This window comes from Erpetoichthys calabaricus, chromosome 6, assembly GCF_900747795.2.
Source record: "Erpetoichthys calabaricus chromosome 6, fErpCal1.3, whole genome shotgun sequence".
Lineage (NCBI taxonomy): Eukaryota > Metazoa > Chordata > Cladistia > Polypteriformes > Polypteridae > Erpetoichthys > Erpetoichthys calabaricus.
The window spans coordinates 138,621,765-138,646,086 of NC_041399.2; the positions used below are offsets into that span (position 1 = coordinate 138,621,765).

Consider the following 24,322-nt stretch of genomic DNA (forward strand, 5'->3'; position numbering starts at 1 on the left):
ATGTATTCGTTTAACTTGTATTGTTATACATTTGTGAGTGGTGATTAAAAAAATAAGATTAATGACTTTAAATAAAAAAAAAAAACGTAAATCCTGATAAATGAAAGCAGGCGGCATCCATTCTTTGATTATAATGATCACTTCTACAGAAGTTCATCAGTCTAAGAATCTGTCCATTTTCTAACCAGTATAAAGAGTTCAGTGTAGTGTTGTACCGGTACTAACATTTTTACTTCAATATTGATACCAGCTTTCAGACCTCAATACCTATACCAAAATGGTTCTGAATTAAACAACGGATAACCCTAAAATCCCCAATCTTACTCCAGCCTCCCTGGTGCACCATGCCATATTATGCACTGCTTCCCTTTTGATCACCAAGACATCCAAATTGCATCAAAGCAATTTCCTCTGTGAATTTCTGATCGAGTCGAAGCAAGTAGTTTCATTTTGCAAAGTCTATGAAACAGATGTTCTTCCGCAACTACCATATCGAATGTCAATGGAAAAGGTTAGGATGGGGAGTTGGCTGCTTGACAGTAAAGCTAATATTTATTTTTGGTAGCAACAATCCCGAAATGATGGTACTGTACTGTTTTAACTTTTGAGTTTTTCCATACTTCTTCAGTACTGGTATACCACGCAACACTAATAGAAAGAAACATTTAAAGAAGAAATCACACTTAAAGGCTTGTAAAGAGAGAGTATATTTTTGGAATATGCACTGAACTATGCTACCCATTTTAATCCACTCCTGCTTGTTTTTTTTCACTCTATTTGAATAATGCACATCTCAAATTGGATTCTGTCAGTGTCATTTTTCATTAACCAGGGTATAAGAAATTGTGAGGAGAGTAGACTTCCTTCAATACCGTTTTGCCCAGTATTGACCAACTATGTCTCAACCTGTAAAATGATCACCTTGTGGTCCCCACGGCATTCAAGCAACAATGAGAAAATCCAATTATCATTGCCAAGAACATTCTCAAGGACAAACTCATCCTGAAAATTCTTTGTTTGAGCTCCTCCCATCAGGCAGACACTTTAGGTCAATGCGTGTATGCGCAAACAGACTAAAAAATAGCTTTTTCCCCCATCTGCCATAAACTTTCTGAACTCTGAATCTCCTCAGTCTGAGATCATTTTTAATTGAACGTATCCAATAAGCTATATTGGTAATGTGCAATATACTAATGTAATACAATATACAGTATAATATGTAATATACTATTCATTAACAGGTGCAATAAATTTATGCTGCTGTACTTTGAGCAATAATAATTTGCTCTGGTTACTTGATCACTTAACACTGTATACAACATATTTGGAATTATTTGATTTTTCTTTAAATGCACCTTGGGGCTGTCACAAAAAGTAATTTCGTTGTGTTACACAATGACAATAAAATGCTTGAACCTGAACTTTCCGTATTAATAAAAAAAGCAGCAACTAGTTTTCGTTGGCCCATTTTGTTGTTTTTTTTTTTTTTTTTAACTTGTCTGACATACTGTATTTATTTTTGCACATTTCCTTTGCTAGTGAAATACTTCAGAATAGAATTTACACATAGCCCAAATTTTTTAACTTGTTTGACATATTTATTTTTGCACATTCCCTTTGCTATTAAAATCATTCAAAATAGTATTTCCACATAGCCCAACTGTTTCATATAGCACTCTTACACTCAACAACACATTCAGTAAACTCTAAAATTAAATATCAAAATGTTATAAACATTATTAAGAGGTTTATAATCTGTTTATTCCCATAACGTAGAAAGATGCAGGTCAGGTTAAAAGGAAACTCTGACTTTGCCCTGTCAGTATGTTCCCTGCATTGGACTGGCTCAAATCCTCAGAATGATTCTGATATTACAATCTGCAAATGCCCTACCACCCCCTAAAGTGGAAACGGTGGCTTCAAAAAAAGGGGGTGGACACTTTGTAAAGCAAACTTAATATTTACACACATTATTTTCTTTGCTCAGTAGTCTAATTCTACATTTATATGGACATCCATCCATCAAATTTTCTGACGCTTATCCTGGTCAGGGTCATGGGGGCAGCAGTCTGAGCAAAGATGCCCAAACGTCCCATTTCCCTGCCACCTCTTCCAGGGGGATACCGAAGATTTCCTCATTCATATGTCTGATTTATAAATAGCTTATACTACATCTTTATCGACTAAATTCAAAAATATTTTATTAGTATATAGTAGTATTGTTAAATTCATAAAGAAAGTGAATATCAATACTTGCATTAATAAGAAACGTTAATAATAATACATTTTATTTATATAGCGCCTTTTACGTTATACCTGTCATTGAAATGAGACTCATCAAAATTGCATACTAAATTTCAAAACACTGTTTAACTGCATACTAAAATAACCCAAAAATTAAAAAAAAAAAATCACATTGGGAGATGTGTATCACACAAAAGATGATGCCAAATGCAAAAGAATGATACATGGTGGTGTCAAATTTAAACATAGTTATAATTTCTTAGCGTACATTTTAACACTAAGGAGATATTCGTGTACTTAAGTCCGTGTATGAAATCCTGAATGCGAAAACTAGAAAATGCCGTGAGGTAACGATATTAATAAAATAGTGACCGAACGTTATTTACAACAGTATGTTATAGCTTTCAGAACCTGTCTATCTAAAAAACGTTTTATGTTTGTGCAACAAACGTGGCTCAACCAACGCTAATATCAAACCAACAATCACACAAAAGAAATGCAATACCATCGAAGCCTTGTACGGGAACTCCAACGGGGACTCTTGGACACTTTTTTTGTATAATTTATGTATACAGTATAATAAAAAAAATTGCAAAATTTGTGACGCATCACGAGGAGGACCAAGCAGTCGATAAAAACAGAGTTGGCAGTTATTTCTTTCCACTTCAGGCATTGTAAAGAAGTGTATGTGATCATGTGGATGCTTTTTTCTCTGTGTCCTGATCACACTCTGATGGTGAGACAAAGCAAGCATTAAACAAAACAGAATAGATTTTCTGCGTGGCCATGAGATAGCACACATACTTTCACGCTACACAGGTATCCCGGTTTAGACTTTCAAAATTAGGTAACCCTGTATGCCAAAGGACTGAAAGACACTCGATAAAATGACAAACAAACTACAGAAACGTGCCATTGATGCTTGTTTTGGCCACAGCAACGTGCGCTAAAAAAACAATACAACTTCGAATTGTAGATGAAATATCATTATCACCATAAAGTTCTTCGAAATTATTAATAAATGAAGATGTCGTCTCACAGAGCTTAATATTTATTTGTTAGTACCATAAGGTTAAACTTTAGCGGGGAGACGTCCTCACACTTAATTTATAAAACATAAGAAAACGCTAACTTTCTATGACAGTCTGAAGAGTTTTTACTTTAGTAGTAGCTTCTTAGCCAAAACAAAGGTTAAACAAAAGAGTCCGTCTCAGTGCGCCCAGTGACTTAACAGGTGCTCACAAACAAACCTTTACCTGTAATTATAGGAGGGAAATTTCTGACTCGCATTAAGCATCGCTTTGTAAAGGGACAGCACTTGCACTCTGGACGCCGCCATCTTGCCGATTAATGTAAAGGCCCCTAAGCAACTGCTGTTCAATAATGTCCTGATCAAAATAAAAACAGATTTCCGCGAAGCTGTTTTATTTGAGAGTAATTACTTATAACATAAAGTATAATAAAAACATTATTTACATATCCATTGTTATAGTAATGTTTTACTGATACGTAATGGCTCATAAGTGTGTAAATTAAGACAGGAATATACCTAGTGAACCCAGTAATGCACGTTGGTAGTGACAACAACTCTCAAGATAAGTAAGGTGAGTAGACTCGGCAGGGAGTTTGTTCGGAGTAGGTTTTGTTATAGAGTTTAATTGCCGTTTAGATTTAAAGAAATTTCCGATATAGATAGTGATATAAATTTACCATGACTTTTAAGGTATTGTCTGAAGTCTGTTCGATTAAACTTCATTTTTTTTCTTCCAGTGCAGATTAAGGGTCGCCTTAATATTTATAATTTTTCATAGTTTATTTCATATGAAATGTATTGTCGTTCAAGTGACGTATATGGAATAAAATTAATTTCGTAAAGCAGTTAAATTAGTAAAATCATAGTAGGCATTCCAAGGAGCAAAGTAGTGTATTCTTCAAGACAAGTTTGACTTTCTGCGCACACTGCATTTATTATACGTATACCATTCTCAAATCTACTTAATACAATTCATCTCATTGATTAGCAGTGCGTGTTATATTTCCGAGGCCCTGCCGTATCACATTTTTTTAAATAGGCACATCATCATCATGCGATGAGAAACGGAGTCGCACTACACAAAACAGAATGTACATCATTTATCAAATATGTCTGCATATGTTCTCTAGGAGTTATGCATTATAACATACCCCGCCGTAATGGTGACATAATGACAGTTTTAATGTTGTATTTTATCTTCTCGTGTCAATTCTTGTTAGTCATTCTAGATGTGCGTTCGTGAGACTCTTCCTCTTTATCATGTTTATAGCATTGAATGACAATAAAAAGGATACTATCACGCATACATGCACCTATGACTCGAATGCTTTTCTCCTTGACCACACTTTCAAAAGTGACCATTGGCGATGCCTGTTAAACATGTATCCGACACCCTCCCGATTTATGTACGTGTTAGTATTTTAGTTCAATTACTATTTATTTTTATTGCTGTCATTTGTTTTATCTGTTTTGTAGAGGTGTGAATACTATATGGGTTCCAAATGTGTTTTATATGTAATCCTTCAAATGGTGCACCTAAAGGTCATATGGGGCTCATATAGGTTAATAACTGTTATTGATTGCCCGGTAGATGTATACCAGAAGCAAGCAAAATTCTGGACAGTTTTGGGTCTCAAATGGCTGTATTGGGAACCTCTGGTCTAGATAACATGTACCACCAACCTATGCATGAGGCAATGTTTTGAAATAATGAACGGTTTATTGATTTACAATTTCTTATTTGTCTGGTTTAAGTGTGGCATAGTTAAGGCTTTGGAGTTCTAATTCATTTACCAACACTATGTGACCATCAGCAAGTCACTTCAGCATCCTGCACTCCAATTAGAATAATAGAAGAAATAAAATCAATTATATTTCAGTTGTTGTAAGCCACCTTGGATAAAGATGAAATAAGTACTATGAAATAAGTACACATAGGTTATTAAATCTTCCATTATTTTAATTGATCGTTTTAAGCTCAGGTGAATGATATCTAGGCCTGGGTTCCCAACCAATTCCTCTGGGATCCCCAAAGTGTCTAGGTTTTTGCTATCTCAAAGCACACCTATACAAGGCAATTATAAAGTGTACTAATCCATATGGGGCCATATGATCCTTGGGTGCACAATTTGATGGGTCCCATATGAGACTCATATAAAACACAATTGCATCCTACATGGGCTTGCTGTCTAGTGGGTGGGCGGTGTTCCATGAAGTGCACATATAAAATCAAGACTTAAGTGAGCAAACCTCTCTTGAACAAGCCTCATTTTCCAATCGAGACTAAGTCTGTTTCACAAATGTAGAGTGTCTCTTGTTAACTCAAGAAGGATTGAGTCCTGTCTTTGCTGCAGCCCATGGAATGGGGAGGAGCTGGATGGGTACTTGGACCAAGGATATATCTCTGCAGCCCAGAGCCTCCACCCTGGAGCTCCAAGTAGGTAGCGTTGACTCCAATGTACAGTCTAGCTTCAGACATCCAGAGATCTGCCTGGTTACACTATGTTTAAGATTTCTGAAAATCATCAGGATGAGTAGCTGACCAGATTTCCCAGTTTGTATCATGAGTTCAGAAACCTCACAATATGAAGAAGAAGAAAAGGATAATTCAGCTTCTGATTGATAACTGTGCTGCCCACAACATGCTTTCACATTTAGATAATGTTTGCGTTGAATTCCTCCCACCCAATTGCACAGCAGTGCTTCAGCCGTTGGATTTAGGCATCATTCACACCCTGAAATTGTATTATCGCAAGAAAATGCTGAGAAAAATTCTTGTCAGCATAACTTTTAGACAGGAGGAGATTAAAGTTAACATGAAAGAAGCTATTGAAATGATTGCAGACACCTGGACGCATGTTAAAGAAAACGCTATAGTGACAAATACAGAATCTCATTACGGTAATCCCTCTCTATATCGCGCTTCGCCTTTCGCGGCTTCACTCCATCGCGGATTTTATATGTAAGCATATTTAAATATATATCGCGGATTTTTTGCTGGTTCGCGGATTTCTGCAGACAATGGGTCTTTTAATTTCTGGTACATGCTTCCTCAGTTGGTTTGCCCAGTTGATTTCATACAAGGGACGCTATTGGCAGATGGCTGAGAAGCTACCCAACTTACTTTTCTCTCTCTCTTGCGCTGACTTTCTCTGATCCTGACGTAGGGGGATTGAGCAGGGGGGCTGTTCGCACACCTAGACGATACGGACGCTCGTCTAAAAATGCTGAAAGGTTATCTTCACGTTGCTACCTTCTGTGCAGCTGCTTCCTGAAGCGACATGCTGCACGGTGCTTCGCATACTTAAAAGCTCGAAGGGCACGTATTGATTTTTGATTGAAAAACAAACTCTGTCTCTCTCTATCTCTCTCTCTCTCTCTCTCTTTCTCTGCTCCTGACGGAGGGGGTATGAGCTGCCGCCTTCAACAGCTTTGTGCCGCGGTGCTTCGCATACTTAAAAGCCAAACAGCCCTATTGATTTGTTTGCTTTTCTCTATCTCTCTGACAGTCTGTGCTCCTGACGCGCACTCCTTTGAAGAGGAAGATATGTTTGCATTCTTTTAATTGTGAGACGGAACTGTCATCTCTGTCTTGTCTTGGAGCACAGTTTAAATTTTAGAAAAAGAGACAAATGTTTGTTTGCAGTGTTTGAATAACGTTCCTGTCTCTCTACAACCTCCTGTGTTTCTGCGCAAATCTGTGACCCAAGCATGACAATATAAAAATAACCATATAAACATATGGTTTCTACTTCGCGGATTTTCTTATTTCGCGGGTGGCTCTGGAACGCAACCCCCGCGATGGAGGAGGGATTACTGTACTATGAAATTTTCATTGCAACTAAATATTTTTTAAGTCCTTGGCAGTTTGTTTTTAATGGAATTTTACCTGTATTGAAATCGTCAGGAAACAAATTGAAATGTAGAGATGTCAGGTAATTGAAAGGAACTACTCTGGGCACCTTTCTCCTAGGAGGTTTCGTTTTGCCGACGTGCTCTCATCGCTTGTGTATTAGCGGCTAATCGAGTGTCTCTTTCTTCAGAGGTTTCGTTTTGCCAATGTGCTTGCCTTAGTTGTGTATTAGTGGCTAAACACGTTTCTGTTTCCTTGGAGGTGTAGCCCTTACCCCGACTCCACCTCTCACTTTCAGGCTGGACAGACAGACAGACAAACTTCCACACATAGACGTTTATATATAAGATCTGTATACCGTGTATATGTATGTGTGTGTGTATATGACTATTATTAAACCATTAAATTGCTCAAATATATTTATTACTGTGAATTACTCTTTATTATACAGTATATCTACACATACTGTCATGACAATGTATATCAAAAGTGACAATGGCCTTTTTTTCTATTCATTATTTGCACTTCTACACTTAGAGGTTTACTGACTTAGAATTGGTACTTTTTATAACTGATGATTTTAACATTATGGAACAGTTTTTTTAACTGACATACTGTATCAGCTTAATTTAAGCATAAGAACTATTAGTAAGATGGCAGCAACATTAGATAAGATCCTGTCATTGACAAGAAAAAGTGTAATAACAATTTATGTATTGTTTAGTTTCAAACGGATAGTTTTGTTTGTTATGGTTTACCATTTTGTAATAAGCATATAAGAGTAATTTAAATGAAAATTCATCAACATCAGATTTGCTGGTGAAATTAAAAAAAAAAGCCGTAGGACTTTCTCCAAGATTTTGTTTCTCATCGGTCATGAATTTCACTTTCAATCCACAACACTCCACTAAGCTTCATGTTTAGTCTGGAGTGGAGCAGGTTAAGAGACAACACTTAATTGCTGTGGTTACCAAGTGCAACTTGCCTTAGTCCTGTTTGATGGAATAAAAACTGGCACAAACAGACCTGTGTTCTCAATTTAAACAAGGTTTACTTGCTAAGCACAATTCATGGAATACGCCAATCACTGTTTTGTTTGTTATCGGTGCGTTTATGTACAGTTGCACAGATGGAACAATGAGTTTCCCTATGGGAAATTTCACATTAATTACCTTCAACGTAGAAGCTCCCAGTGGTGCCATTTAGAGAAATTAGTGCTACCTAAATTAGCCACATTTATGATGTGATGCTTACTTTCCATCCTCGGTCAAAATAATAACCTGGTCAAACAAAAATGTAATTTTTGTGATTCAGTTGCATTGAAAATGACACAACATACTTCTAATGTGTTCAGTTTGCTGTTGATTGTTTTATGAAAATATTAGTGTTTTTTTGTGCAGACCAAGTATCAAATCAGCCATTTTGCATTTCTTGCAAAAATCTAGCCGAAATTCACATAAATGCCTCATAGTGGGATGGTGAAATGTTCCAAGTGCGAACTTGTAAAAGCTTCCATATCATCTGAACACAACATATGAGCGTCACCATTGTGTGAGCTAGTTTAATGGGTCCCACCATATAGTTTTTTGCAATGATCCCCTTTAAAAGGTAGGTTGTGACCAGTGATGGCATCTCGCTATATAAAAGGCAACAATGCTTTTGCTCAACTGGAAGAATCCCAGCCCACCGGTTCATAATTCAGTAGGTAACTGATGTCCCATACCATTTGAAATTGGAAAAAAATAAATTCTCACTTAGAGGATCTGTTCAAAACATGTTTAAAATATGGCAAGATATAATCTCTCTGTTATAAAAAAATCTTGGAAGACCACGGAGACGAGACGTGATCTTCTTGGAAGACACTTAAAAGACCCGCAAGACGCTCCGTGGCCAATCTGATCACAGATACTGTGCTGTCAGCTCATATAAAGCGTATAAGGACAATATGTTCTAGATGAAACGTCAATGACTAAGCGAAGAACAAAGAGCAGCGTGGAGAAAAGAGACCCAAAAGCATTGGAGAGAAAAAAATGCAGATAAGAGAAAGCAGTGGAACTCGAAAAGGCTAAAGAATATGAAAGCAATAAAATTCAAAAGTATCAAAAAAAAGATTGTTTGCGTTAATGCGATCTTTACTAACGGAAAATATTACTCAAAAAAAGGGAAAATAATTATCACGGACCAGGTGTAATTGAAAAAATAGCAGGACAAAGTGAGGTCAGAAATAAAAGACAGAGTAGAAAACAAAGTAAAATGTCATAAAGAGGTTCAAAAATGAGGGGGTGAAACACAGGCAGAGCAGGTTACAGAATATAAAAGCAGAAAAATCTGAAAGTATCAAGAAAAGATAGTAAAGATCGCATTAGTGCTAACAAAGAGAAATTATTACTCGGTGAAATAACAAAGGCAAATAGAGATCGAATATATGGAGACAGGTGTTATGTCAGAAGTATGGAAATATTGTAAGGCTTTAAAGTTTAAGTCAGAGACTTGTATATCATCTAATTCATGTTGCCATTAGGGAAAGTAGTGTTTCTACACAATGAGGAGGCATATCCAAGAGAATTAAAAAATTTGATGTTTGGGGAAAGTGAAATCCACAAACAGTCATTCAGTCAGTCATTTCCCAACCCGCTATATCTGAAAACAGGGTCACGGGGGGTCTGCTGGAGCCAATCCCAGCCAGCACAGGGCGCAAAGTCAGGAACAAACCCCGGGCAGGGTGCCAGCCCACAGCAGAATCCACAAACAGTACAGGCAAAATATAGGAGTCTACATAATCTTTTCGCCTTCGCATCAGTCAATGCTCAAAATGTAGATTTACACAATAATGGTCCATACGCTATGAGAATCTGTGGTCCCGCAACAATTAAAGCAACAACAAGTTTAATTTCGAAGAAAACACAATTCGGTCCTGGTGTATATTAATGATCACGGAGAAGCAATGCAAATTTTAACAGGTGAAAAGAAAGGTAATGTATATATTTTGCGAATAACATTAGACACCAAAGGAGATCTTGATATGCCATTCGTATTAAAATGTTTACAGTTTCCCGTGAGAATAGCTTTTGCTCTGACAATTAACAAATCACAGAGACAAACATTAGAAAAAGTCGGATTATTTATTAGAGAAAAGGAAATGATATTCACTCACGGGCAGTTATACGTTGCGCTATCACAATGTCTCTCCAAAAACGGAATAAAAAATTTGACATCCCGAGAGAGACACTTTAAAGTCACATGAGACAACCTTTAAAACAAGTTCATGAACATCTAACCTAGCAGTTGTTGGAAAGCTTTTGGCAGACACACTTCATGTGCCCCCAGCTGTTAAAACAACGACAAGCAGAACACGCAGCAAGCCAACAGATGAACCGACTGCTTCTCCTTAGCGTGCGTTACACCCCCACCCCCACCCCCCCCCCCCCCCCCCCACCCCCCCCTCACAACGAAGTGGCAAAAGGACAGCTGCTGTACAGGCTATGCGACAAGCAGAACACGCAGCTCGCCAGGAGCAGAAAGACAACAGCTGATCCGACAGCATCTCCTTAGCGTGCGTTCAGCCCCCCTTCAAACGGCGAGCAGCGTTATACATCCTGCGAGAAAGAAATTTAACCACACCCGGGGCCGGAAATAAAGGACAAGTATTTTTTTGACAAAAGTTTTAAAGTAAAAGTGAAAATAATGCATATGTAACTATTCCCATAAAAATAACAATCTCTTTAAATTGTATACCCGATAAACCAAACCCGGGGGTGGGTTAAATATAATGCTATTTTCTTTAAAAAAAATTGGTAAATGAAAAAGAGTTGGCAGTGCGCACAGTAATTTGTCTGAGCTTTAGAATAAAACTATCACTTATGAGGGGAAAGTATATTAATTTGTTTTAGGATTTATTTATTATAGTCAATTGCTGTTTTTAAGATTAGTTTTGTGCTAATTTTTGCATTTGGTTCCCTGTTTCAATCTGCAGGCTTTTACCTGCCAAATTAATTAATCTTTAGCTTTGCCTATTTGAAAGTACATGTTCACCCTTTGGTCCTTAGCTTCTGCCAAAGGTTACTTAACAGGAGAAGGTTTTCTTATTTTACAGAGTAAATGCTTCAGTGGAGTTGTGTAAGTGCTTCATATAATGATCTACTGGGGGATACAGTTAAAAAAGATTAACAGTGTATTAGTGTAGCAGCGGTACAGAAACTGCTTGTTTCCAAACCTAAGCATTACGCAAGTGATCTACAGTCTGCAAGGGCTTTAAATGCAATGTCAACTTAAATTCAACCTGCACCCTGAGACTTTTGTAAAGGTTAAAATAAAGACAGCATACATAATTTATGTTTTATTAACAGGGTATTTCGAATGGTTGTCAGTAATGTATTTTAATCTGCTTCCCTGCTGCACTGATCTTCCTGAATTTCTGTCAGCATTTGATAATAATAATAATTAATAATTCTTTGCATTTATATAGCGCTTTTCTCACTACTCAAAGTGCTCAGCACTTGCAGGTTAAGGGCCTTGCTCAAGGGCCCAACAGAGCATTGTCCCTATTGGCATTTACTGTACGGAATTCGAACCGGTAACCTTCCAATTGCCAGTGCAGATCCCTAGCCTCAGAGCCACCACACCGCCACATATACATGAAAGTGAGACTAGGGGGATACCACAATTGTTTACATCAAAATAAGTGGACCAGTCACTTAGAGATTTTACAGTGCAATTCAAATTGCTAAAAAGACACTCAGTGTAATGAAGCAGTACTAGTTCTTGAAATTAGAAATGCCATGAATAATAATTTAAATAATAGGTGTACTACTAATGGGAGTGATAATTCTTTAGAGATTGCTATCAATTTAGCACACAAATGTAATAATTTCTGGAAAATTCAGACAGCAGGTGGGAGTAGAATTGGTGATGACTTAATTGATCATGTGACACAGTAAAACGGAGTATGAGATATTTATAAAACAATAGCACATGTTGTATTTATTAATTCCTAGCATTTCTTGTTTTGACTGTGTTTACAGTTTTTGCCAGAGTCCTTTGTGAGTTTGACTTTCATTACAGTTTCTAAAGTGCAGGTGCATCTTCTGTTCCAGTTAATGACATTCTTGCAGTTGCTCACATACCTTTTTGCCAGACGGCAATTCAGGGAGGTTGGCTGGAAAAAAGGCAGGTGGACTGAAACAATAGAGCGGAATAAACCTAATTCCTTGCCGATATCAGTTACTCTAACACTCTCTTTTTAGCAGCACAATGTCAGAGATACCGAGGAGAACTGCCAATTGTCATGATGTTTTTAGCAAACTAAAATCTTATGAATCATAGTTCCATTAGCTGTATGACTGGGTGAAAGATCTTTAACCAGTAGCTCCATTGCCTAAGCCGAAAGTCTGTGTGCTTTCAGTGCCTGAAATAAAAGCAATGGAAATTTTTATTGTGGAAGAAAAAGAAAAGCACGATAATAATTAACAAAAGGATATCTTTTATTCTATGACACCTTATAATACGTGATTCAATTTTGTAATACAGTATGAATATGAAAGTGAGATTCAAGATTTTTATAGTATGTGTACTATGGACACTACTACGGGTAGTGGCCGAAGGCAGGGACCTTGGCGGTCCGATCCTCGGCTACAGAAGCTGGCTCTTGGGACGTGGAATGTCACCTCTCTGAAGGGGAAGGAGCCTGAGCTAGTGCGCAAGGTCGAGAGGTTCCGGCTAGATATAGTCGGACTCACCTCGACACACAGCTTGGACTGGAACCAATTTCCTTGAGAGGGGCTGGACTCTGTACCACTCTGGAGTTGCCCCCAGTGAGAGGCGCCGAGCAGGTGTGGGTATACTTATTGCCCCCCGACTTGGAGCCTGTACATTGGGGTTTACCCCGGTGGACGAGAGAGTAGCCTCCCTCTGCCTTCGGGTGGGGGGAACGGGTCCTAACTGTTGTTTGTGCGTATGCACCGAACAGCAGTTCGGAGTCCCCACCCTTTTTGGAGTCCCTGGAGGGGGTGCTAGAGGGCATACCTTCTGGGGACTCCCTCGTACTGCTGGGAGACTTCAATGCTAACGTGGGCAATGACAGTGAGACCTGGAAGGGCGTGATTGGGAGGAATGGCCCCCCCGATCTGAACCCGAGTGCTGTTTTGTTATTGGACTTTTGTGCTCATCACGGATTGTCCATAACGAACACCATGTTCAAGCATAGGTGTGTTCATATGTGCACTTGGCACCAGGACACCTAGGCCTCAGTTCAATGATCGACTTTGTGGTCGTGTCGTCGGACTTGCGGCCACATGTCTTGGACACTCGGGTGAAGAGAGGGGCGGAGCTGTCAACTGATCACCACCTGGTGGTGAGTTGGCTTCGATGGTGGGGGAGGATGCCGGTCAGGCCTGGTAGGCCCAAACATGTTGTGAGGGTCTGCTGGGAACGTCTGGCAGAGCCCCCTGTCAGAAATAGCTTCAACTCCCACCTCCGGCAGAACTTCGACCACATCCCGAGGGAGGTGGGGGACATTGAGTCCGAATGGGCCATGTTCCGTGCCTCTATTGTTGAGGCGGCTGACCGGAGCTGTGGCCGTAAGGTGGTCGGTGCCTGTTGTGGCGGCAATCCCCGAACCCGTTGGTGGACCCCAGCGGTGAGGGATGCCGTCAAGCTGAAGAAGGAGTCCTACAGGACCTTTTTGTCCTGTGGGACTCTGGAGGCAGCTGATAGGTACCAGCAGGCCAAACGGAATGCGGCTTTGGTGGTTGCTGAGGCAAAAACTCGGGCGTGGGAGGAGTTTGTGGAGGCCATGGAGAACGACTTTCGGACGGCTTCTAGGAGATTCTGGTCCACCATCCGGCGTCTCAGGAGGGGGACGCAGTGCAGTGTCAACACTGTATATGGTGGGGATGGTGCACTGCTGACCTCGACTCGGGACGTTGTGGGTCGGTGGGGGGAGTACTTCGAAGACCTCCTCAATCCCACTAACATGCCGTCCAATGAGGAAGCAGAGTCTGGGGACTCTGAGGTGGGCTCCCCCATCTCTGGGACTGAGGTCACCGAGATGGTCAAAAAACTCCTTGGTGGCAGGGCCCCGGGGGTGGATGAGATACGCCCGGAGTTCCTCAAGGCTCTGGATGTTGTAGGACTGTCTTGGCTGACACGCCTCTGCAACATCACATGGACATCAGGGACAGTGCCTATGGATTGGCAGACTGGGGTGGTGGTCCCCCTCTTTAAGAAAGGGGACCAGAGGGTGTGTTCCAACTACAGAGGGATCACACTCCTCAGCCTCCCTGGAAAAGTCTATTCGGGGGTTCTGGAGAGGAGGTTCCGTCGGATAGTCGAGCCTCGGATTCAGGAGGAACAGTGTGGTTTTCGTCCTGGTTGTGGAACAGTGGACCAGCTCTACACCCTTAGCAGGGTCCTGGAGGGTGCATGGGAGTTCGCCCAACCAGTCTACATGTGTTTTGTGGACTTGGAAAAGGCATTCGACCGTGTCCCTCGGGGAATCCTGTGGGGGGTACTCCGAGAGTATGGGGTATCGGACCCCCTGATAAGGGCTGTTCGGTCCCTGTACGATCAGTGCCAGAGCTTGGTCCACATTGCCGGCAGTAAGTCGAAACCGTTTCCAGTGAGAGTTGGACTCCGCCAGGGCTGCCCTTTGTCACCAATTCTGTTCATAACTTTTATGGACAGAATTTCTAGGCGCAGCCAGGGCGTTGAGGGGGTCCGGTTTGGTGGACTCAGGATTGGGTCACTGCTTTTTGCAGATGATGTTGTCCTGTTTGCTTCATCAGGCCGTGATCTTCAGCTCTCTCTGAATCGGTTCGCAGCTGAGTGTGAAGCGGCTGGGATGGGAATCAGCACCTCCAAATCCGAGACCATGGTCCTCAGCCGGAAAAGGGCGGAGTGCCCTCTTAGGGTTGGTAGCGAGATCCTGCCCCAAGTGGAGGAGTTCAAGTATCTCGGGACCTTGTTCACGAGTGAGGGAAGAATGGAGCGTGAGATCGACAGGTGGATCGGTGCGGCATCCGCAGGAATGCGGGCTCTGCATTGGTCTGTCGTGGTGAAAGGGGCGAAGCTCTCAATTTACTAGTCGATCTATGTTCCTACCCTTGCCTATGGTCATGAGCTATGGGTAGTGACCGAAAGAACGAGATCGCGAATACAAGCGGCTGAAATGAGTTTCCTCCGCAGGGTGTCTGGGCTTTCCCTTAAAGATGGGGTGAGAAGCTCAGTCATCTGGGAGGGGCTCAGATTAGAGCCGCTGCTCCTCCGCATCGAAAGTAGTCAGATGAGGTGGCTCGGGCATCTGATCAGGATGCCTCCTGGACGCCTCCCTGGTGAGGTGTTCCGGGCACGTCTAACCGTGAGGAGGCCCAGGGGAAGACCCAGGACATGCTGGAGGGACTATGTCTCTCGGCTGGCCTGGGGACGCCTTGGGATTCTCCAGGAAGAGCTAGAAGAAGTGGCTGGGGAGAGGGAAGTCTAGGCATCTCTGCTCAAGCTGCTGCCCCTGTGACCCGACCTTGGATAAGCGGAAGAGAATGGATGGATGGGTGTACTATGGAAAAAGTGAGTTCATGACTGGTTGTAAAAATAAGGTTAACACTGAATCCACACATCCTGTTTCCAGGTCTTATAAAAAAATGGGTATTCCATTTTTTTCAGATCCAAATTCTGTTCTTTTAAAGTTACAGTATTTACCTTTATGAATGCTCCACCTGCATATTAAAGCAGGAAAGAAAAAGGGTTTCCTGTTTTTAATCGTGTTATTGAAGCGGAGAAGGTGAAAGACATTTTATGTACCAGGATGAGCCAATATTTCATTTGATAACAAAGGAGTAAATCAATGTTGAACTGATATCAACAACAACATTTATTTATATAGCACATTTTCATACACAAAAAGTAGCTCAATGTGCTTTACATAATGAAGAAAATAAAAATAAAAGACAAAGTAAGAAATTAAAATAAGACAACATTAATTAACATAGAATAAGAGTAAGGTCCGATGGCCAGGGAGGACAAAAAAACCAAAAAAAAACCTCCAGACGGCTGGAGAAAAAAATAAAATCTGCAGGGGTTCCAAGCCACGAGACCTCCCAGTCCCCTCTGGGCATTCTACCTAACATAAATGAAATGGTCCTCTTTGTATTTAGGGTTCTCACGGAAGGACTTGATGATGATGGTCATGCAGACTTCTGGCTTTTAGTCCATCAATGTTGGAACATCACGGTGCTTTGAGTAGAAACCGGAAAAAGAGACAGAAAGAGAGAGTAAGGGTTAGTACGGATTTTAGAGCCATCATGAATAGTTATTATAATGAATTGAATATACAGAGTATCAGGATTAAATTAAAGTGAAGTTATAAGAAAGCCATGTTAAAATAATGTGTTTTCAGCAGTTTTTTAAAGTTCTCCACTGTATTAGCCTGCCGAATTCCTATTGGCAAGCTATTCCAGATTTTAGGTGCATAACAGCCGCCTCACCACTTCTTTTAAGTTTTGCTCTTGGAATTCTAAGGAGACACTCATTTGAGGATCTAATTTTACGATTTGGAATATAAGATGTCAGACATTCTGATATACAAGATGGGGCAAGATTATTTAAGCCTTTATAAACCATAAGCAGAATTTTAAAGTCAATCCTGAATGACACAGATAACCAGGTGCCTTACCAAATTATTTAATGAATTACCGATATTTCCGAATTTAAAGCTGACAGACTCATTTTCCTACACTGTTTTGTCATCCCGGGGTCTGGGCAACTTAAGGTCCCTTCTTTTTCCTACATTTTGTTGGTTCCCCAGGTTGGATATTTTCCTACAATTATATGACACCAGTAATGTTAGTTTTTTTGTTTTTTCTTCTTTTTTCCATTGAAATTTTTCACATTGTTGCCATTGTACAGTATTGGTTACTACTGGCTTCTGTTGTATCAAACTTTTTTCCTCTCCATGAGCATAAGTAACATATAAAATATAATTTCTTCGGTGCAGTATTCCTTTAAATCAATGTCATGTTTCAGCCAGCATTTTCCCCCTGGCTGTTGTTCACAGTTGTGTTTCTTGTCATATTTAATTTTGCATCATTTATTTGTATTAATGTATCTTTTGTTTATAATGCACATTTTTCTATGTGTGTTTTGGTAACGGGGCCTGGCCTAGGTTATGACCATTGTATTGGTGCCACCAACAAATCACTGCCAGGAACAGAGCCTCCAGCTATTTAAGGGAGGGCCTCCCATAGTTCCTGTCGGTTCATTGTGAATGCGCAAGGGAGTGGAGTGTTTCTTGTATTTACTGTGGCTTTTGCCTTGCTTTGTGATTTTATGAATTTTCAGCCCTATACTCTGTCTTTTAGCTACATACAGTATTTGGTTTTTGTATCGGGACTGTGTTTATTACATTTTTGTTCCTCTGCTCTGTTTTATGACTATGATTTTTGGATTCTGTATTGGGACTTTATTCACTGTGGATCACTTTGCCTATTCAGGCAATTGCTTCTGCTCTTCGGAACTTTGTGTATTGCAGAGCCTTTTTGAAAATAAACGTTTTATTTTTATAAATATTTGTTCTCGGCCCTTTCAGTTTCTAGTAAGGGTTTTTGACAGTGTTTTCTCTCTAGTGGGCATTTTTTTAAAGAGGTTTTTGTACCTGTGCTTTTTGGACTTTACAGTTTCACGCCAGTCAGTAGTTCCCAACCTTTTCTATACCCTGCACCCCTAGAAAATGCTTGATTTATGTTTGCAGCTCCTACAAAAGAAATATCATATTTGGAGATGAAGAACTTGAATGTCTAATTTTTGAAATACAAATTGAACTGCATACAGTACTGCGGGTGAACAAAATAAACTAAAAAAATAAGCGTTTAACTTTGTCCATAAAAGTTTAATATAAATTTAGCAGTTTACCTTTATAAATCTCAGTAATCTTGTAACTGCGTCCCCCATGAAGGTTGCATACTTGATTTGACGATATGGGGGTTTGGTATGTCACAATTTTTATCAGGTGCCACGAGGAAATGACACACGATTAATAGCCAAAGGGTTCGGGATATTGGAGACCCCATTAAACAACAGGTTCCAGTGCACTGCTAAGTAATGAAATGCAGTCAACAAGCTTTGTCCCCCGATAACTCCTGCACTACAGTTCAATAACAGATGTGCCACACAGTTAAAATTGCTGTGCTACTGCCAGGACTGCCAGCAGGAGAGATGGACTGAGTGTAAGCAACAGCTGTTGCATCTAATTAAGTCCTCATTGTCTTCCCCCTGGCAAAAATGTCACTCAGACCTTGAAATCAGTGAGGTTTTATGATCAGGGCTTGCACAGAAAGACTAAAACTTGCCTTTCTCTGCAGATCATTGCAAGATCCAAATTCTGTTATCCTAAAGTTACAGTATATGCCTTTATGAATGCTCCACCTGCAGTAAGGAGTCTGTGAGAACGCACATTACTTTAGGTCATTCTCAGGCAATGTTTGGTTATTTTCGTATCATAGATCAAGAGCACTTATTAATAAATTGATGGCACACTACAAGGCACCAATTGCACCATGATAAAATCGGACAGCCCCCCTCTCTCAATTTTGGTGAAATAGATGCAGTCTTCCTCTTTGCCACACCCCTGAAATAGGAAACCTTGCTTTAAATGATACTCAAATTTGAAAGGTAAATTAATACAGATTTGGCTTATTTGAAATAAATTGTACTATGTAACATATCCACAACTGTCTTTGCACTTGGAATAGTACATACCCTTAAGGTGTCACAGCAAAGTTCATAAATTCATCTATCCTGGCCTTTATAGACCTGTACTAAGAATACTAGCATAATTGAAGTGAGCATAAGAAAAAGATCTTCATAGTACTGATATCTATATCACCTTTAAATGATAAAAGCTGCTGTGTAATATTTGGGAGTTTCTCCCAAATGGGGAACTTAATTAGAAGTCAAAACTTGTTAACAGTTTATATGCTATTTTTTAGTTTTGAATGCATTTTTTCTTTGGCAATTTTATGCTTTGAATTGAAACCTCCTATTAGAAATAGGTCTTGAAACTTCACTTCTTTTTCCACAGTTTGCATTTATTCATTTGTTTTGTTTAATTTTTGTAGAATTATGACAGTTTTATGTTGTTCATTTTTTACCTCCTATAAGTAAACATGCCTATGTATGCTTTTTATTTCTTACAGCAAAAGCAATGTTGCAGACACCTCCGTGCAGCTTGTTCTGTCATTCTTTCTTGGTCCATACTGTTTTAATCTCTTGTGGTATGAAGACATGCATGCCAGGCTGAATTTAAACTCAAACCTGAAATCTGTCTTGACATTAGAAATATAATATGCTAACCGTTACTGATTCCATCTTACCATTGTGTCGGTCAAGATCTCTGTAACAAGCCACATTTTAAATCCTTGGTGGAAATTAGAGCTATGTGTATTTTGAACATTTGATGAAAACATTGTATTTCATTTTGCTCTTTCCATTCATATAAATCAATAATAAAAATTTCCAATTGACATTCCATTTAATCAGGTAATATAAATATTTTTGTATGTGAAGTTTGCACACACTGCAAATTTTGATAAACATTACTGTTAATAAAGCTGAACTACAAAAATAAATCTTGAATATGTATTATTCATTTAACAATATAATTTTTTTTCAAATCTCCTCATTTCAGACTACTTTTAGGTCCACTGTTGTGAATAATGGCAATAAATGATTGACCAAATTTTCTTTTTCCTCAACAAAAACCACCAATTGCTTCTGAAGAAAATGCATACAGGTCTCCTGAGATATATAATCCCTCCAGTATATCCTATGGGGCACATGTGCAAAACAATTATAAGAACCTGGGGCCTCATTTATAAAACTTTGTGTTGCATTCCATAAAAGAGAGAAATGCATACGCCAAAAGAAATTTATTAAAGCTGGCATACTCACATTTCAACACTATTTAACCATTTTAAATCACAATCACCTTGTCAATATGTGTTCGTGAATGCACCTTAAACACTGCCCTTAAACATCATCCTCATATATATACAATCATAATGCTGCAGAACTTCATTGACTGGTAGAGCAGCCTCCCACCTGACACACCGAGACACTGCCATTTGCATTCATCTTTCTGTGCTACACAACTGTAATAGTCTTAGGTAGAATTTTGTTAATTTAGTGTTGTAGTAATTCCCATCTAAAGATGATTCATATATTTCAGCAACAGATCATTTGCAAACTATTAATCAAATGTAAAAAACTATATTGTTTTGACTAATTTTAAGGTCACAATTTATGGTAGGCATGGTACTGTGGTGTAGTGGTTAGTGGTATTGCCTTACTACTTCTGACAAATTTGCATGCCCTTCTTGTGTTTCTTCATTGGTTTTCTACTGATTCTCAGGTTTCCTCCAGTGTCCCAAATATGTATATTACTAAATGTCAATGTGTCACTGAGTGTGTTTGGGTAAGTGGAAATGCCCATTCTACCATTGCTTCCTGCTGTATGCCCAGTTCTTTCATTATAGGCCACAGCATACCAGTAACCCTATATTAGAGTAATTAGGCTTGGAAAGTGAATGAATAAATTTAAAGTGCTATTTACTCCATTAGAACTTTGAAACTATGTAGCATCTTGCATTTGTAATGTCAGAAAAGCACTATAAACATTATAGGTAAAAAAGAAATGTTTAAGTGTGAGCATTTATTTTCTTCAAATTATGTTCATGAAAACAACATCACATATTCTGATGACATTTTTACACTATAGTAGGGTCAATAAACGTGTGATCTTGTGCATTACCTCCCAGCCAGATAATATTGATTTAAAATGTGGATGTATTCAGAAATTTCATCAGAAAACTTTAGCACTTAAACAGCCTTTCAAAACTGTTAATGATGCATGGAAGGAGATCATGTTGGATATTTTTAGATTCTTCCTTGCAATTATCAAATGTTATTTATTTCCTATCTCTGTTGAACAAAAATGTAAAATCTGGCTTATAGCCAGTTAAATTATAAAGCACTTCACAAGGGGCACACTTCCAGAACAGTTATCCTGTGTAGAGTATAAAAGAGAAGTTGCAGCATAGCAATTTACAGTCATTTAAATACTATGCTCTACTATGAGTCACAGAATCTGCAATAGATTATGATAGGCAATTTATAAATAATTTTTATCCTTAATTTCCAACCACATTCAAAAGATGTGTATCTGAAGAATTGGCATGGTAAAATTTCAGTGTAGGGCTAGCATCAGTTTGTCTTGTGATAAATCGGTGTCCTGTCCAGAATAGTTTCCTTCCTATGGGATAGGCTCTCTCTCCCAAAAGAGTAAAAAGTAGTGCATCACTATGACAGCCTTTCAGAGTATGAAAGAATCTTTTCTGTTAAACAGAAAATTGGAGAAAATGGTATGTTTGCATATCAGCATATGAGAGTATTGGCTTCTGTTCTAATTTGAAGTGCATTTTCACATAGGGGTATGAGTAGTTTTCCATACTACTAGATAGTTCCTTAAACATAAAGAATACCTTTTTTATTTGCTAACTGGAAGCAAGTTGATTAATTTAGTAAACAATCCATTGTCTGCACTTATCTTCAAAACTCTTCATCCACTTTAATCTTAACCATTCTCGCCTATCCTGAAATAGAAAGTTGTACTTGCTTGAATTGAAACGTATCTCTTCTGCTATTGTGTACACTTTTTCTAGTAATAAGAAAACCCTTTATTAACGAATGCCAAACTCGATCTGAAACAATTACTACATCTACAGAATCATTTCAGTGATGTCTGTTTGAGAAACCACATTAACACTAAATTAGAACCCTTTATTTTTTTTTTTAATGTTTAAGTTGCGTTAACATCTCTACCAAAACCATAAAGCCTGATTGGTCAAAAGGATGTTCTTTAGATGAGCGAGTCTTAATAGATGTTGCCTTTAATAAGAAAAAATATCTACTTACTGCTTTGTAATTATGAACCCTGACAATCACTTTAACAACCTAATAATAATGTAGTTTTTTACAACATAGCAGTAACTCTCCAATATAAAAACAAGACAAAATTATTTATTGTAGGAAAACAGAGAAATTGATCATTTTTTCACAAGATCACCCATGACTAAACTATTTTAACAATAAATGCTTTTGATTGGATCAGAAACATTTTATATAAGGAAGAGCATTTTATTCACATTAATTCAAAATTCTTTAGCAACAAAATGAAGGTAAATGCTTCTTTCTGAAGTGGAGCCTCGGGTCACGACCATCATTCGTTCCAAAAATCTGGTCGCAACCCGATTTGGTCGTGACCCAAAGCAATTTTCTCCCCATAGGATTGTATGTTAATACAATTAATCCATTTCGGACCGTACGAGCTGAATGTAAATATATATTTTTTTAAGATTTTTAAGCATAAAAATAGTTAATTATACCGTAGAACAGAAAAAACTAACATTGCAAAAGTTCACGCTAATAGCCTTACGAACCGATCACTGTAAACACTTTTTTAATGAGTTTTAAGCACAGGGAAAAAAAAGAAACATTTGAACAAATCCGAACTTTATTTAAAAACCAACCATAAACAACCAAGAAAGTAACTTTGCAGGAGTTCACGCTAATAACCTTATGAACCGATTGCTGTAAACACTTTTTTTAAATGAGTTTTAAGCACAGGGAAAAAGATGAACATTTGAAAAATCCGTAATTTATACAAAAACCAACCATAAACAACCAAGAAAACTAACCTTGCATGAGTCGAGTTCTGGCATGAAGGAAGTGAGGAGAAACTGGGTGGAGGGGAGATTACAGTTTTGAGGTAAAGTCCCTCTGCGCGATGCACAACTGACTGAGAACAATGTACTGTACAGGTACAGGGAGAGATTGAACATGTGCGTAAATCACCGGTGTGTACAAACTGGAAGGGAAACGAAATAGAGCACAAAGAGTTCACATCGGATGCGCAGGGAGAGACTGAACACGTGCGGAAATCATCGGCACGTACGAACCGGAAGGGAAACTGGCTTGTTTGTCACCCGAGTGTGTGGTTGTGAACAGATGCAAAAGTTTGGTGAACTTTTTGGTCGTAACCCGATTTGTACGTGTACCGAGACATTCGTGACCCGAGGTTCCACTGTATGTGGTGTGAGAAGAAATACTCTCCAGACATTATAAAGGTTTGGGGCAGCCACCTGTATATTATATCCTGGCTGCAAAAGTTTGAAAATTATTGAACAGAGATATTCACAAGACTGAGTCCAAAACAGAACTGAATACTTGGAGGTAAGATGGCGGTTTTAAGGGCTGGTGGAGGAAATGATGTCATCTATGCCGAAGCCGGAAGTGACATCCTCAGAGGTGTCAGAGCCGGAAGTGACATCATCAGAGGTGCCGGGACCTAGCAAGATTGCCCGGGAATGGTCTGCAAGGAACTTAGAGAGACAGTCAGCACACTGTGCCACCCCCTGGTCTGATGTAGTATTGCATTTACGCCCTTTAGCTGTCTCCTAATTGCACGTGTGTGACAGTGGTCACTCCAACTTTGTAGGTTTATGCAGAACCTGTATAGTGTTGTTTTTTGTTTTTTTTTTTTTGTTTTTTTTTTGTTTTTTTTTAAACTCTCCTGATTGACCTGAATCGTATCTGCTTTGAGATAGCAGTTACCGAGTTTGGAGGCCTTTATGGACATTAATATTAGAAAGAATATGTACATCCATCCATCTAAGTTTATGAACTCCTTTACAGGATCTCGGGGAATCAGTGTGAGTTCTAGCAGTGTCACCTGTAAGGTAGAAGTCAACCATAAATGCAACTAATCTATTTTTTTGCAAAAATTTTAACCTTGTATTTATATTTTATTATACCTTGTTAAAACAGAATATATATGAATTAACATGCTGTACAATATCCAGCCTCTTTGAATAAGCCAAGTGAGCTAATGATGTGGTATAATTTTAATGATATATTGTCATTACCCTTCTTCCACCTTGTTGACAAAGCTCTTTTTGTATCTTCATATGATTGTTCTCCAGATGCTACTTTCAATTAACTTTTCACCTGCTATATTGCACCAAATGTCTGAGAGTCTGTGCAAATACAGCATTATCATCAAGCAAGAATAATATGGTATAGTATCCGTAAAATATAAATAGTTGTAAAAAAAGAATACTGTACTAGTCATTCATTTGTTCTTAAGAGTA

General features: G+C 38.9%; 2 protein-coding genes across 2 annotated transcripts in view; one reads left to right on the forward strand and one right to left on the reverse strand.

Moving 5' to 3' along the window:
* LOC114653563 (LYR motif-containing protein 4) overlaps positions 1-3,627 on the reverse strand; it is a 379,770-nt gene extending 376,143 nt beyond the window's left edge. The window contains exon 1 of the mRNA XM_028803950.1: positions 3,501-3,627. Within this exon, the coding sequence (XP_028659783.1) occupies positions 3,501-3,583 (83 nt within the window). The 5' untranslated portion in view covers positions 3,584-3,627. The remainder of the gene's footprint in view (positions 1-3,500) is intronic.
* Positions 3,628-3,789: 162 nt separating this feature from the next.
* Positions 3,790-24,322, forward strand: part of fars2 (phenylalanyl-tRNA synthetase 2, mitochondrial) — a 742,839-nt gene continuing 722,306 nt past the window's right edge. The window contains exon 1 of the mRNA XM_051929210.1: positions 3,790-3,848. The gene's annotated coding sequence lies outside the window, so the exon portion shown is untranslated. The remainder of the gene's footprint in view (positions 3,849-24,322) is intronic.